General features: G+C 40.7%; 1 protein-coding gene across 1 annotated transcript in view; it reads right to left on the bottom strand.

Annotated features, from left to right (window-relative positions):
- Positions 1-541: 541 nt before the first annotated feature.
- Positions 542-15,910, bottom strand: part of AP1S3 (adaptor related protein complex 1 subunit sigma 3) — a 55,215-nt gene continuing 39,846 nt past the window's right edge. Inside the window, exons 4-5 of the mRNA XM_070045845.1 lie at positions 7,673-7,810; positions 542-2,548 (exon numbers count right to left, since the gene is read on the bottom strand). Coding sequence (XP_069901946.1) covers positions 2,513-2,548; positions 7,673-7,810 — 174 coding nt within the window. The 3' untranslated portion in view covers positions 542-2,512. The remainder of the gene's footprint in view (positions 2,549-7,672; positions 7,811-15,910) is intronic.

The raw sequence follows: 15,910 nt of genomic DNA, 5'->3' as shown, positions 1-15,910 counted from the left end.
GCAGCCAAAAATAAATAAAATAAATAAATTTTTAAAAAATTCACTTGAGTTATCATAAGAAATGTCAACTTTACATTTGTTAATGAACGAAAAGGAGTTAGTAGATTTAAAGGGTGGTTGAGTCATTAACTACATGTAAAGAGATCAGATTATCAAAATGTGGGTGAATGGTGAGAAAAAAGCCAATAGGAGCAGAACAATAAATTCTCTTCTCTCATTTGCTGTCACCTGCTTATGAAGTTCCACCTTGATAGGTAATTGTCTAGAAAATGAACAGGTTATATTAGAAGGACTTCACCAAGAATTATGGGTAGCAATTTCAAGCATAAAATCTGATTTAAAAAATATATATATATATTCATAAAAACATGCTCAAGTTCCTCAATAAAAAACTAAAAAAATGAAGAGGTTATATTAGAAGGACGTCAACAAGAATTATGGATAGCAATTTCAAGCATAAAATCTGATTTAAAAAAATTATATTCATAAAAACACGCTGAAGTTCCTCAATAAAAAACTTTAAAAAATTTTATTTGCAAGTTTTTATACAAGTTTAATATTTATTATCTTTCCTTTCCCTTGGTGGTTTTATTACAATTATATGATATAAAGAAAACATAATGACAATTACATGACATAAAGAAAACATAATGATTATTTTCACCAAAGTCCATGTAAGATGTCCCCCAAATCCCTCAAATTTACCCCAGAGTGCCATATCATTATGTTCACACCATGTGTGCTGCTGACATAAAGTCTGAGGAGCCCCCGCTATAACTAGACAGTGTCTAATATGGAATTCCCCAGAATATGTGGAGTACATTTGAATGAGATTCAATCAATACCTTCATCCAAAAATGGTGGAGAGCTTCAAAAGAACCAGAAAAACTTACATCAATTTACATAAAGTTTATACAATGGTTTTTAAAATAAAGAGTTCTGCCATATTAAAAAAAAAAAAGGCTAAAGCACAAAATCAAAGATCTAAAGTAAACAAAGTGATAAAAGTGACAAACTTCAACCTGATGCCCTAACTGTAAATACATGATTAATCTGAGGAAATATTAGATATTAAAAGCCCCATAATTACTTCATATACTAACCTGAAGTTTTTCCTTTTAATAATGGTTATATTTTGGAGTTGGTCAATTTTTCCTCATGTTCTTCCACTCTTGTCTTGCCATCTTTCCCTAAATATGTCCGGCACGATGAATCAAAGAGGACATTTTCCCCTCATGTTGGATTCCCCAACAGCAAGCACACTCTTCTCTTAGGAAGAAGACTAGAAGGTCCCTAACCACTGCAACATGATGACATTTGACCTCAAAACTAACATTGAAAATGCACAGGTAAGACATCAAAAGCAGGGCGCCAGACAGAACAGTACAAGCTATTTCCCTAGAATGTCTGATCACTTCTACCACCTGGTTATATAGAACTTTCCAGGAAGCATGAATGCGACATAGTCACCATAGTAACAGTCAGCAGCAAATATTTTCTTTGGGAGATGAGGAAAGAAAAAGGAGGCAAGGCACCTACTATATAGGTTGCAATAATATTAAATGCTCCAAGTAAGCCTAATAGACAATGTCTTCAAATATATTAGATATACATGAAAACATACTGGAAACAAAAATCTCTCAAGCAACTAAGGGTGCTTGTAACATAGAAGATTATTAAAATAGTAGTATTAATAAGTATTATTGCTACTGTTATTCATCTTTATTATACTATTTTTATAGTAAGGGAAGTTATAGACACTTTTTCAGATGTCTCAAAACCTTAATAAATACATAGAGTTTGTACAAAACACAACCTTATTGGAATGCCCCTTATATTCAATTAAAAGGTAAAATTAAAACCTCAGCCTAGATAGCAGCTTCCAAGGCATCAAAAACACTTAAGGCCTATACTATCTTTGGTTGTTGTCCTTAATTCCAGCCCTGAAAAATTAATGAATTCAGGACATTAAAATCAGATACACTGTATCTGGACTGAAATTACAGTATTAAGTGTATTTAAAATGTCTAACATCATGTATGAACGCTGAACTATTAACATAATTTTGAATCATTATACAATTTAAAAAGCTAAACATTTAGAAAAAGTATTATTGATATAAGATATACTTTACATTCAAAATCATGGATTATGACAATATAGTTTACACCCTGTCAGTAGAGGACCAAATGCAACAAAACACATTGCAATAAATTTATTTAAATTAGCTCAAAAATATGACATGGAGTTAAAACACTGCAAACAAACATTCAGCCTATTGAGCAATGAAGCAGTTGTTTTAACATCCAAGTAGTCATATACAGTATAATACAGACATGAATAATGATAAATATATTATGTTAAACAATAATTTTTGCTAATTAACAGAAAAATCCCTTTTAAGTTATTTTTGGCATGGTGCCAGAGGCTCTGTCAAATAACTGGATGCAAGGCACTGCTTATTTACAGGTTCACAACATGCAGCACTTGGAGTCTTCAAGTAGATGCATGGTTAAAACGTAGGCTTGTTCATGTATTCTTCCATTGTCTGAAAGAGAACCATATATAAGAGCAATTTTCCCTTAAACCACATCCTTTAGCAGACTGTGAAAATTCTTCATTCTCTTACTCATTTATTTTGCCATTAGAAGAAAGAAGTTTTTGTTTTTGTTTTTGTTTTGGCTGCACCACACAGCTTGTGGGATCTTAGTTCTCTGACCAGGGATTGAACCCAGGCCCACAGCAGTAAAAGTCCAGAGTCCTAACCACTGAACCACCAGGGAATTCCCGAAAAGAAGTTTTTGAAGTGTACATGGTCATAAATCTTTGCATTCTAATCAAGAAAGGTGGTTCAAAGTTTGAGTATAATTTGTATACACATCCATATGGCTGGAATTAAATAACTTTCAACAGAGAAATGGCTAAACTTGACCATAAAAGGAATGTCTGATAAGAGAAATGCTAAAGCAACAGCTGCGAAGCTATCACTGTTGACTTCAGAAAAATGTGCCTGCTAAAATAACCATGAGGACTACCTCCAGACACAGGTATTAGAGAAATTTGTATAACGTACGTATCGTTACATACATACATAACATGTGTATCGTTACAGATACAGAACATCTTATTGCCAAGACATAAGGGATAAACAGACCGTAATTCTTAAGAATTTCTTTCATGTAGTTTGAAAAGGCTTTCCTCCAAAGTACATAAATTATGTTTCTTCATCCTCCTCATAACTTACCAAGTTTGCTAACATGCCACAAGGCCCTAATTTTTTCCCAGTACTTTAAAAAAATGTTTAAATGGATTCACAACCACAGGCAGAGTTCAAAGTTACAGTCATGATGCAAGCCCTTTATTATGCATGATGGATGGACTTCCTCTTCTACTCTCTCCTGTTATAAACATATGTTTGTGTAACAAGGTCCCTGGGTTGAATCAATCAGGGAGCTCAAGGGGCCAGCCTTTGGTAACACCCCTACCTCTTACATGGAAGTCACAGCGCAACCAGCAATGCTTAACCTGTTCTTAAGCTTGAACCTCAGGAGATGTGATTCACGTGCACCTGCCAGGGAAGACATGGACCAGCGTTGCCCAAAGAGACCGAGATCATGGCTAAGCAAGACTGCTCAGAAGATACTAGGGTTAGAAATCAGGTTTTCTGACTGTGTTCACCAGCTCTACTTCAAACTCCAGTCTTCCTCTGCTGAAAATACTTGTGGTCCATTATCCACACTTTCTTATAAAGCTCTTACACCTCCTGGATGAGCACTGGCCAAGAGAAGCCCACACCGTAAGACCTCTGCCCTGTCTCTCCTCTTACAGATACTGCCCATGTCTGTCAACTTGGCAGGGGTATCACATTGGCCAGGGGCCCATGACTATTTCTTGGCACCTAGACTTTAGCCCATTTAAAAGAGTATACAAAATTACAAATATAAAATTGGGTATGAATTTACTTAGAATGAGAAAAAAATGAGAGTAGATTACAAATTTTTTTTAATTACAAATATCGGGGCTTCCCTGGTGGTGCAGTGGTTGAGAGTCCACCTGCTGATGCAGGGGACACGGGTTCGTGCCCCCCGGTCCGGGAAGATCCCACATGCCGCGGAGCGGCTGGGCCCGTGAGCCATGGCCGCTGAGCCTGTGCGTCTGGAGCCTGTGCTCTGCAACGGGAGAGGCCACAGCAGTGAGAGGCCCACGTACCGCAAAAAAAAAAAAAAAATTACAAATATCACAAAATCCAGAACAATAGCAGAATGGTTTCATTCACTAAGTGCCTGACACACTTCTATAACATCTTACATATTCATTAGATGGCCACAAATTCTTTGCAGCTGAGCTATCTTACCTTTGCAAATTTGACCATATGAGCCTGCAGCCTTAGACGGGATCTGGGCCAGGAAAGGTCCTGGAGTTGTCACTTCACTGGCTTCACAGTTCATTGGTCTCTAGCTATTGGCACTGCTTCACACCACCGGATAAGTCAACCTGCCTGAGACTGCACGGGCTGCCCTTTCTGAGCTGTGCTGTTACGTAGAGTTACATGAGCCAATGACATATGAGGTTGGTACTTTCTTGGGCTTGCCCCTTTAAAGGTTGGAACAGACATTTAAGGCTGGCACAAACTTAAAGATGTCTGCCCTAGCCTTTCACAAGAGGACTAGGGTATCTTGGGACCCCAGTTATCTATCCAGCACAGCAGTGTTTCTTGTGCATTCAACACTATGCATGCTACGAGTTTTTATTGCATTTTAACCTGGTTAAACCACAATGCAATAGCTGTTTAACATGGTTTGTGCTTTTAAGGGTGACAGTATTGGGGTGCACCTAGCCGGTTCTCAGGAATCCGCACATACACATATGAGGTATCCTATTGCTTGATCTAATGAGGTACCATTTGACCCTCCCTTCTTAACTTGCTTTCTTATTCTGTGGTCGGAACATCTTCTGTTTGTCGCCCCCACTGGTGATCCCAAGAATTGCAACCTCTGTATTTAAGGATCACTACCTTATTTCAGAGTTTCTTTTTCCTTCTAATCATTTTTGCACCATTGTCCACAGGTACCTTCAAAATAAGGTACCTCTTAAAGTCATCCCCAACCAATTAAACTGTTCCTTTCTTTCCATATTATCAACGTCTAGCCCCGGTACACTCAGAATAAGCTCTGAGCATTTAGGGCTTTAAGACTACGTATCTGCTTACTAAAAATGTAGAGACAGTTTTTTTATTCTAAAAAAGTTTTATTGGGTAGAGGTCAGGGAAGAGTTCAGGGCCTACTCTGAGATTTTCAGTTGTGCTAAAAGTAAAAGCAATATTACAAAGGCCTCCCTTAAACTTAAGCAACTGAGTTTGTATTCAATACAAATACATGCTCAGGTCCAAAGGACAGGGAAAAAAGAAAGCAATCATTTTTTCTCTTTATGCAATTATATTACTTGTGCCTATTCATATGCTCAACTGCTCTGACCAGATACACAAAGCAAACCATATATACAAAGTCAATTTTTCAACCAGCTCCCCAGATGTTCATTGACTTAGCTGAAGTACCAGATCCCAAGAGAACACTGGTAACACTGTTTCTATTTGGCAGGTGTTGTGAATTCAGTGAAAGATTAGAGGGCAGTCATGATACTGCCTGCTCACTATGGGGACACGGCAGCTAAATGGAGGGTCCCCGAGACCCACCTGTCAAGACCTTCCACTCAATCACCAGCGACACCAGGGAATGACCAATTAATGTTTAATTGTGAAAGGCCTCTCTCTTGAAATAGCAGGCAATACCTGTTTCCCAGATTTAAATGGAACTAGAAGCACCAGATAACCCGCAAGCCCTTTAAAATTCTACTTCCTACAGAGGGGAAATTCAAAATAACCCAGGTGTATCTTGGCCCTAATTCAAGGAGCTTTAATTACTGAAGTGCCCAAGACCCTGTTCAATCCTGTTTCTCCTATAACGTGATTCCACAGTAAGGACCCTGAGGATAGAATTATAAATAACCCGCTGGCATATTTTAAGAAAGGTAATGGAGAATTTCCAAACCACTGATTTCTCAAGTACCTTGTAAAATTCCCTTCCTGTGTCATTTGGAGACAGCCAAGTGAACATCAGAAAGTTTAAATGCATTTTTTTGAGGTGATAACACATCTAGAAATAAATGCATCAGCTTCCTAACAGGCAAGCACAGAGGCTCAGGGGTACCCTGTATCTTTCTCGGTATCCATTCACCTGAGGACTGGTTCCCTAGATGGGCAGGAGCTAGTAATCAGCTCAAAGATGTGCCAAAACTGTTGCTCGCAAGTCATGTCTAATGTTTTAGTCACTGAAGCAGGCTCTTATTTCCAAACAGCAGCAAGAATGGCTTTAATGCCAATTTTTAAAAGACACTTGATAATGCTCTGGAATCTTCTGACCAGCTATCATGAAAATAGAAAGATAGATTCAATGATGCTGTGAGAAGAAGAACCTAGAGGTGGCAGAGCTGGGGTAGAAACCAGGTCGGCAAAGGCATGCTTGAGCAGGGGCTGATCAGATCATCTCATTTGTGAGGGCAAAGTTCAGTTGGGTGAAGCACCCTTTCTCACAGTGCCCACGGGAGGACTGAAGGGGTTAATGTAGGTACGTTCCGATATTAGGGACAATGCAAATCTGGACTGTTATCTACAAGAAAAGCCCCAGTGTATTTTATATAAGTATCACAGAGTCAGGAACATGACCAAATGGCTGCTGCAGGGCCCATTTATCCCTTGACAAGCAAGCCACAGAATTCCCAATTTATTTATGCAAATAAGAGCACACGTACAGCCTCCCAGGAAGGTAGGAAATTTTAATTAATATGATGATCGCCATCTTCAATAATAAAGCTCTAGTATCCCTGGCAAGTAAAATAATGATGTATTACTATTCTCCTCCTTTCCCAGGGCAGCACAGATATTTTAATGAAAGGCTTTTTATACCTCCCATAAAATTATTCTTGAAAAGAATAGCACCAAGTATGTAATCCCTTTTCGATAGTGTGGTATCCTCACTGAAAAGCTCAGACATGAAGAGCAAAGACTCTGGAGCCCAATTACCTGGGTTCAAATCTCTATTCCATGCTTACTAGCTGTGTGACGTTGAGCAGTCATTAAACCTCTCTGTGTCTTAGTTTACTCATCTTTAAAATGAGGGTAACAATATACCTACCTCTTAGAGTTGCTGTGATAATTAAATAAGTTAATACACGTAACTTACTTAGAAACTGCACCCTGGGACTTCCCCGGTGGTCCAGTGGTAAAGAATCCTTCCAATGCAGGGGACTCGGGTTCGATCCCTGGTCGAGGAACTAAGATCCCACACGCCATGCGGCAACTAAGCCTGTGCGCCACAACTACCGAGGCTGCGCGTCTCAACTAGAGCCCGCGTGCTGCAAACTACAGAGCCCATGCGCTCTGGAGCGCACATGCCACAACAAAAGATCCCGCATGCTGCAACTAAGATCCAATGCAGCCGAAAATTTTAAAAATAAAATAAAAATTAAAAAATAAAGAATTTACCTTAAAAATAAAAACTGTATCCAGCACAGAGTAAACACCCAGTAAGTGTCAGTCAGTCTATCACCACTACCACCATCGCCATCACAGCACCACCATCATCTTTTCCCAGGGCATGAGAAACTGTGTACTAACCTCCTGTAACATATCAGAATCCTCAATGGCTTTAACAGCAGATTTCTTGGATGTTTCCTGAATTTCTCCACCGATTATAAACTCATCCAGGATAAAATAAGCCTTTTCAAAATTAAAGATAATATCTAGCTCGCAGACCTGGTAAGACAAAAATGAATATTTTGATAAACTTGCAGTAGTATCAGGGGAAACATGGGCCAGTGATTCAAGCTTTTCAACAGTGACACCCATGTGGCACACCAAAGATAAAAATATCAGATGGTATTTTAAAGCCAGAAAAGTAGAACTATGGAAATCCAGGCACTGAATAAAAGTAAAACCACATTCTATTAAAGCTGAGCATGTCCTTAGATAATACTGTTTAATGTCACAACGGGAAATTTGAGACTCAGTCCAGGAGTGAAGCTGCCCAGCTCACCTCTCCGTCCGCACAGATAAAAGCTGAGCCGCCACTGCATTTCAGACACGAGGGCAGTGCTTCGTTGCTCCGGCCCTCTGGTCTGTAAATTTGGCTCCTAGCTTTAAAACTCTCAGAAGCTCATTCTTCAGAGGCAAATTAGCTCAATTGTGTTATTTTTTCTCAAAATTATGTCCCAGGCCGGTGCTTCTCAAACTACAGAGTATATCCCAATCACCCAGAAAGCTCATTGAAACATACACTACTGGGCCCTACCCTGGAGTTTCCGATTCAGTAGGTCTGGGTAAAGCCCGACAGTTTGAACTTCTCATGGGTTCCCAGGTGATGCTAATGATGTTGGTGTGGGGACCACACGTCGAGAACCGCTACCACTGTCACAGACCAAAGCAGAGTCTGATAGATTTGGTTAAATGTAGCAAGTAGCAAGACCACTCCCCATAATGCAAATAAGGCTCAATTCCAATCTTTCAACCAGACAGCCACTCAGGCACCATCCCGGCTGTTTCCCTTCTCACATATTCCTCAACTCTCGCTTTCCATACCTTACGGAAGGTCTGCTCACTGAAAGTTTTCAGTCCTCTCCCACCTTGATGGCTCAGCGGCATCTGATACACTTCACCCAACCCTTGCTTGAAAATCTGCTCTTGCTTACGCCCTGATGTTGGCAATACCACTCAGTGCCCGTTTTCCTCCTCCATCTCTGATGGTCCTTCTCAGGTTCCTTGGATGATTTATCTCCCCCCCCAGAAACTTGCATTCATTTAAGAAGTATTTACAAAATGCTTGGGACACATCAATCGGCAAAACAAACATCTCTGCAGCAGGTTGCTTACATTCTAGGGACCCACCTTCTTCCTAAAGACTGGTGCTTCCCAAGAGAGCCTCTTCTCTTTGCAACACATACATTCTCCTAGATAATCTCATTGACGCTCTACAGCTGGGTCTTCCATGCAGGTGGCTTAACGAAGTGAGATCTTTATCTAGGGCTGATCTCTCTCTGCAGCGCTAATCCAATATTTTCATCCACTGACCAGAAATTTCTGCCTGGATATTCCTCAGTCTACATCCCCGTATTCCAAACTGAATCAAGCATATTCTTTTCCCTTTAGTCCCTGTTTTGCTTAGTAGCTACAAGCTCTATCTCGTGGCTCAATCTAATTCATTCTACAGTTCAGCTTAAGTTCCCCTCCCTCTCATTCCTCTCTCCCCCTTGATCTCATGCCTCTCAAATTTGATCACCAATTTCTATGGATTCCATCTTGTAAATAAACCCCTAACCTCTTGTCCATTTTCGCCGCTACTCAGGCCTGCAACGTCTCTCGCTTGGGGTGCTGCAGTGACTTTCTAGGTGGTGTCTACCCACGTGAGGCCAATGACCACTAGCACTTTGCTAAAATGCTGATCTGGGTCCTTTCCTGGGTGAGGTCTTCTGTTCAGGACAGTTTTGATTCCTCAGCATGGCATGTAGGAATCTTCACAGCCCAGCTCTCTGGCTTCCTGTGCTGGTACCCACACCATGCTAAAGCTACACATTCCACAAACGCACCCCTTTCTTTCATGCCTTTACCCTTCGCACATTCCAGAAATTCCTGGAATGTTCCAAATGTCTTTTCCTTTATTCTGCTGGCAAAATCAGACTCATTTTTCAAGGCCAAATTCAAAAGGTATGAGCACAATGATTCCCCCAAATCCTCTTTTCTCACATAGAGATTCTGCATCACTTCCTTCGTGTTCTCTTACATCTTGTGTGCCCAAGTATACGCTTACTTATCAATCACTTCCCCTTGTAGTGTGAGCTCAGGTACAGAAATTGTCTTAGTCATCCATATACCTCTGGAACCTGGCACATAGCAGGATGCAATAAATGTTCTCAGGATAAATGAGTGAGTCGGCCACCATACAGGCCTTATTTTTATGATGCTGGGGACGAATCACTTCCCAGATCGACAATCCTATGACTTGACATACAATGGATGTCAATATTTTAACAAATTGCCCCATATACTTAGGATTTAGGTCAATAGACTTGCAGACTCTCCAAGGAAAATGGTTTATATTGACAGATCCAACTGAATCTAGAAGCATAAGAACAAATAAGTACAAAACCACTGTGATAAATGGCCGCCTAAGAAGAACTAATCTAATGAATCTGCAAAGGGCATGGTCTCTTCATTCATTAGAAAACAGCATCAAATCAACAAGTGTGTGTGTGTGTGTGTGTGTGTGTGTGTGTGTGTGTGTGTGTACACACACACACAGCTAATTTCCCCCTCCCTACAGGGTCTGTCTCTTTCTCTCTCTCTCTCCACACATACACATACACACACATATATGTGTAAAACCAGTTGAAAATAAGAGTCTATTCACTGGGACATGATACTATAATCCAGGACTTCCCCAGAACTTTAGGGTTCCCTCTGGAGAACAACCATCAGAAAAAGGATGGCATCATAAAAGGAAATATTCTCAGCTTATAAACCCTTTTATTTCTAGAACACTCACTCCAGAAATTTGAATGAGACTAGAAGTGAGCTTCCCAGGCAAAAAGGTAGAGATCAGAGTACAGGTTAAAAGTACAACAATGGATTGGGAATAATATTTGCAACATATATAACAGAAAGGAAAGCATAGTCTCCGTGATATAGAAAGGATTCTCACGAATCCCTGAGACAAACACCACAACATAAAAAATCAAAGAAAGGCTGTCAAGAAGCAATTAATAGACAAGGCAAGAAATGCAAAAGGCCAACGCACACCTAATAATATATACAGCCTCACTAGTAATCAGAAAAATGCAAATTGAATTAATGACCATCTGACTATTAAGAAGAGATAATATCCATTCCTGGTTAAGCGTATGGATACATAGGTACTCGCACTCACTGTTGGTGGAATTTGTAAATTTTACAAGCATTTTGAAGGCTCAAACTGTAGTGTCCATCAGTTTTAAATGAACAAATCCTTTGAGCCAATAATTCCGCAAGGAATTTATTCCTATGCTATACCCAAACCAGGGCATAATAATATATATTAATAATAAGGATGACGCCAGCATCATTTATAGTAAAAATTGGAAACAACTCAAAAATCCAGCCATAATGGAATTGCTTAAATAAAGTATGGTCTACCCCTATTGTGTATCGTATTATATACCATGGGAATTCCATGCATAAAGTTGGAAAGAATGAAGTAGATTTCCATGGATAGACATGGAAATAGCTCTAAGATAGACTGGTAAGGGGAACAAAAGAAAGTTGCAGAATAATATATATAATACAATATCATTTTTTTATTTAAAAAACTGTATATGTCTAGAAGGATATGTAAAAATATGTATTATTTTGCAATTTTAAACAATATAGATAAACAGAAAGAAAGCACAGTAGATTAGACATTCATGCACATTAAAGAAGGTACAAGAAGTAAGCAGTTACCAGAGATCAGAAGAGGTGGGAAGTCAGGATTTATAGTAGCAAGAGCTGGGGAACCCCAGAGTTCAAGGAAGGTGTAGACCAGGAATCCAGGACAGACAGGAACCTCATGAGAAGAAACGAGCAACCAGAATCCTGCAAAATGAACTTGACAGATACTAATGCAAGTTCTCTGGGAACTTCTCATACCCCACTCTCCACTCTCCTAGCAGCAAGCCATCCCCAAGGCTGTAGGGCTCGCCAACGGCCACGGGGCAATTAATTTACTGCACCTAGTTTCAAGGGGTAGGGATAAGGGATAAGGTTAGGTAATATGCAAAGCCAGACACACACACACACACACACACACACCCCTTGATTATACAGTTACTATCTCCAGATCATAAGGGAAATGGCTACACAAGTTCTACTGGCCGAATAGAGAATGTTACAAACAAGCAAGTCATTCATATACAGCAACTTCAAAATACTATTCTATTTGCTATTGAGTCTAACCCCGAGGGGTTATTGTACCTGAGAGTAAGAAGAGAAAACACCTCAGAACCTGAGACATAATGTAGATTTCTTCAGCTACTGTCTAATTACTCAAATAACACTTCTAATTCTACCTTCAGGGCGCTGCCCCAGTATATCAGAAATGTACCCTTGATGCTCAGATGACTGCACTCCATCTAATTACGCAAAAGCACATGGCTTCTGTGTTAATAAACACATGAGCCTCTTTCCTTATTTTTTCTCATTTTCTCATGTCTCTCTATTCTGGAAGAAAGCTTATAAAAGGAAAAACACAGTGGTAATTTAATGTTACTTTTGATCTCCTAGCCTTGTGTTTACTACAATTTTACTATAATTTGGCTTGAGGGACTTCTGTTATAGCATAATACATGGTGTAGTGAGATTATTTCTGGCATTTAAATAACTAAATCTTTTTGGATAGAATTTAAGAAGGACCTTCCCTTACTGAATTCTGTTCTAAAGTAAGTACAAAAAGTTCAAGTTACGTACAGCAAATGCATAAAAGGATGTATAAAATAATAATGCAAAGTACAGTTTCATAGCGATTGACAGTTTATAAGTATTGTTAATTATACTGTCTTTGATCCTCATAATAGCCCCCATGACATTAGCAGAGTAAATATTTCTATTCAACTTTTTGAATATCATTTTTCTTATCTGTGAAATAGAGATCTATGATGAGTCAAATCATGGGTTTGTTGAGAAAGCCAGCTGACACCAGGATCCAGCAGGACATAGAGCACCCCTCCCCTGACAACAAGAAAACTCCCTGAATCAAGACAGAACCTCTCAGGCTTCCCTGGTGGTGCAGTGGCTGACAGTCTGCCTGCCAATGCAGGGGACACGGGTTCGTGCCCCGGTCCAGGAGCCCACATGCCGCAGAGCGGCTGGGCCCCGTGAGCCATGGCCGCTGAGCCTGCGCATCTGGAGCCTGTGCTCCGCAATGGGAGAGGCCACAGCAGTGAGAGGCCCGCATACTGCAAAAACACAAACAAAAAAAAAAGACAGAACCTCTCCAGCACAGCGACCTCTGCACCGTCCGGGTGCATCAGTAAAACCTCACGTAACAGCCTGTAATGGGAAAATATGGCAGGTGTCGAAGTCCTCAAACTGACCCTTATCTACTCTGAGACTCTGAGGCATTGCCTCTTAGCCTCTATAAACTGGGCTTCATGCTACCTCCTGAAGACCGAAAGATTAACTAGTTAATCCTTGTAAATCTCCTGGGAATTGAAAAGTGCTAAAAATAAATAAATAAATAAATTAGTAGCCAGGGATTTGGATTTATCTGTCGTAGGAAGGTAATATTTTCTAGTCTTACGAGAAACTCAGTACAGAGTTTTTTCCTGGGATAACATAAGGGCAAAATTCAAGGAAACCTTCAGGATTAACACAAGAGCAAAAGAAAACCAAAGAGAAAGATATCATTCCTGAGACAATAAGAATTGTCATAAGAATGTCATAAGAATCAGTATTGCTGGGCTTACTCATCACAGTTAATTAATAAGAACTGAACATGTACTGGGCACAGAGGCTTGAACTGCTCTTAGCTGCTCTTAGCTTAATGAAAGATTCACTGAACTTTTCTAGTGAATTAAATTTTGGTCCGTGACAAAGACAGAGCTTCTAAAGGTATGCCAAAACAGGATGAAAAATTAATAATATTAGAGAAATAGGAATGCATCCTGATTCTGCTGACACTTTAACTGGGCTTAGAATTAGGGAAGTTGATTCAGATTCTCTTGAGAAAGCAGTGTGTTCTGAAATATCTGATATTTGGTCAGATAAGATTGAGATAAAATTCAATCCCAATTCACATGACCACAGTTGGATAAATCTAAGAAAACACAACAGGTCAAACCGGAGTGCGGAAATGAGGGGGGAAAGGCAGGCTATGGGAATCTCTGGGCCTCAGGAGAACTCTTACAGGGCTTTGCTAAAGGCCAAGTCTGCAGTTTATTTCAAAAGAATGTACTGCAATGTCAGAATTCCTCTGAAAAACTGAAAGCATAAAATTAAATAATCTCAGGTTTGAAAACTTGCCACTATATATTTGCAAATCTCTCTTTAAAAAAAGGAAAATAAACTTGGTGAACCAGGAGAGAGCAAAAGAAAAATGGTCTTTTTTTTGGCGGTACGCGGGCCTCTCACTGCTGTGGCCTCTCCCGTTGCGGAGCACAGGCTCCAGATGCGCAGGCTCAGCGGCCATGGCTCACGGGCTCAGCCGCTCCGGGGCATGTGGGATCCTCCCGGACCGGGGCACAAACTCGTGTCCCCTGCATCCGCAGGCGGACTCTCAACCACTGCGCCACCAGGGAAGCCCTGTCTTATTATTTCTATACGCTGACCAACAAACTGAAATCTCTGAAGCAATATTTAGGTCTTACAACATAACTTACAAAGACAAAAAAAAAAAAAAAGAAGAAGAATCAAAGAGAGGGAGGGAAAATTATTTCAGAAACCTTTCAGGTACTCATCCTTGTGAAAACTGTTGCAACAAACCTGACAAAACCTTAACCAATACTTCAACTGCTGTTCAATCCATTATACAGAATACAGTACAGAAAACTCTTCGGAAAGCAAATTCTCTTAACAGCATTTAATAAAAAACTTCAGAGGGCTTCCCTGGTGGTTCAGTGATTGAGAGTCCACCTGCCGATGCAGGGGACGCGGGTTCGTGCCCTGGTCCAGGAAGATCCCACATGCCGCGGAGTGGCTGGGCCCGTGAGCCATGGCCACTGAGCCTGCGCATCCGGAGCCTGTGCTCCGCAATGGGAGAAGCCACAACAGTGAGAGCCCCGCGTACCGCAAAAAAGAAAAAAAAAAAAAAATCGTTAGTGAGCCAGGAAATAGAGAAGAGAGTATTACTGAAAAGAAAACATTTTCCTAATCCACTGATTCATTTCTTGAGACTGTGAACTAGATAAAATATTTCTGGAACATTCTCTAAAATCTGGCCCAGAGCTGGTTCCAAGGGCTGAAAAAACGAACAAATAAGTCCCAGGTCATGATCTCGAGATACTCGCAATTTGGTGGTCAGGCAAATCCTGTACAAGTTGAGGATAATACAAGGCTGCTCCACGTTGCTGGAGCACTGGATATGTCAGGGATAAAAAGACAGAGAAGTGAGAAGGCTGGAGCAGTGGTCTGGGACCAACGTTTACAATGAGTAAATGCCAAGCTAAGAAATTTGAATTGTATTCATTAAAGATGGAGGAGAGTGACCGAATGTCACCAGAGATCTGTGCATTGGAAGGACAATGCTAACAAACAGGCCAGGAAAGGCAAGCAGAGATGAGCCCAGAGGCAGAAAGGGGGAGAGATGAGGTTTAAAGGAAAAGCAAAACTGTAATCCCAAGTAAAACTATACTAGTGAGAGTGAAAGGAGATGAATTTTCATCCGATTTGAATAGACAGAGGCAGACTTAAGTAAAGGGTGGAGAAATATGTAAGGAACACCGTCCTTCTGCGTTGAGAGATCCTAGGATGTCATAATTTCAAGCCCACGACTGAACAGGTTTTCAGAAGCTAATTTTCAGTTCGTGTCACGTTAAGACTGAGGTGAGCGTGAGAAGCCCAGTGAACAGCGTCATCAGCAAAGTGAAGAAGAGTCATCTGGTGATGGATTTCCAGGAGACAGAGTCTAGTAGACACACAGGAGAGGAGAAAGAAGGAGCAGGAGGGCATATAGAGGGCAGGGGGAGGGAGGGAGCTGGGGAAGAGACCAAGTTGGGGCCTTCAAAAACACAGGATGGGGCTTCCCCGGTGGCGCAGTGGTTGAGAGTCCGCCTGCCGATGCAGAGGACACGGGTTCGTGCCCCAGTCCGGGAAGATCCCACATGCCGCGGAGCGGCTGGGCCCGTGAGCCATGGC

This window comes from Globicephala melas, chromosome 7 (assembly GCF_963455315.2).
Source record: "Globicephala melas chromosome 7, mGloMel1.2, whole genome shotgun sequence".
NCBI lineage: Eukaryota > Metazoa > Chordata > Mammalia > Artiodactyla > Delphinidae > Globicephala > Globicephala melas.
This window is presented reverse-complemented; position numbering and strand designations above follow the sequence as displayed.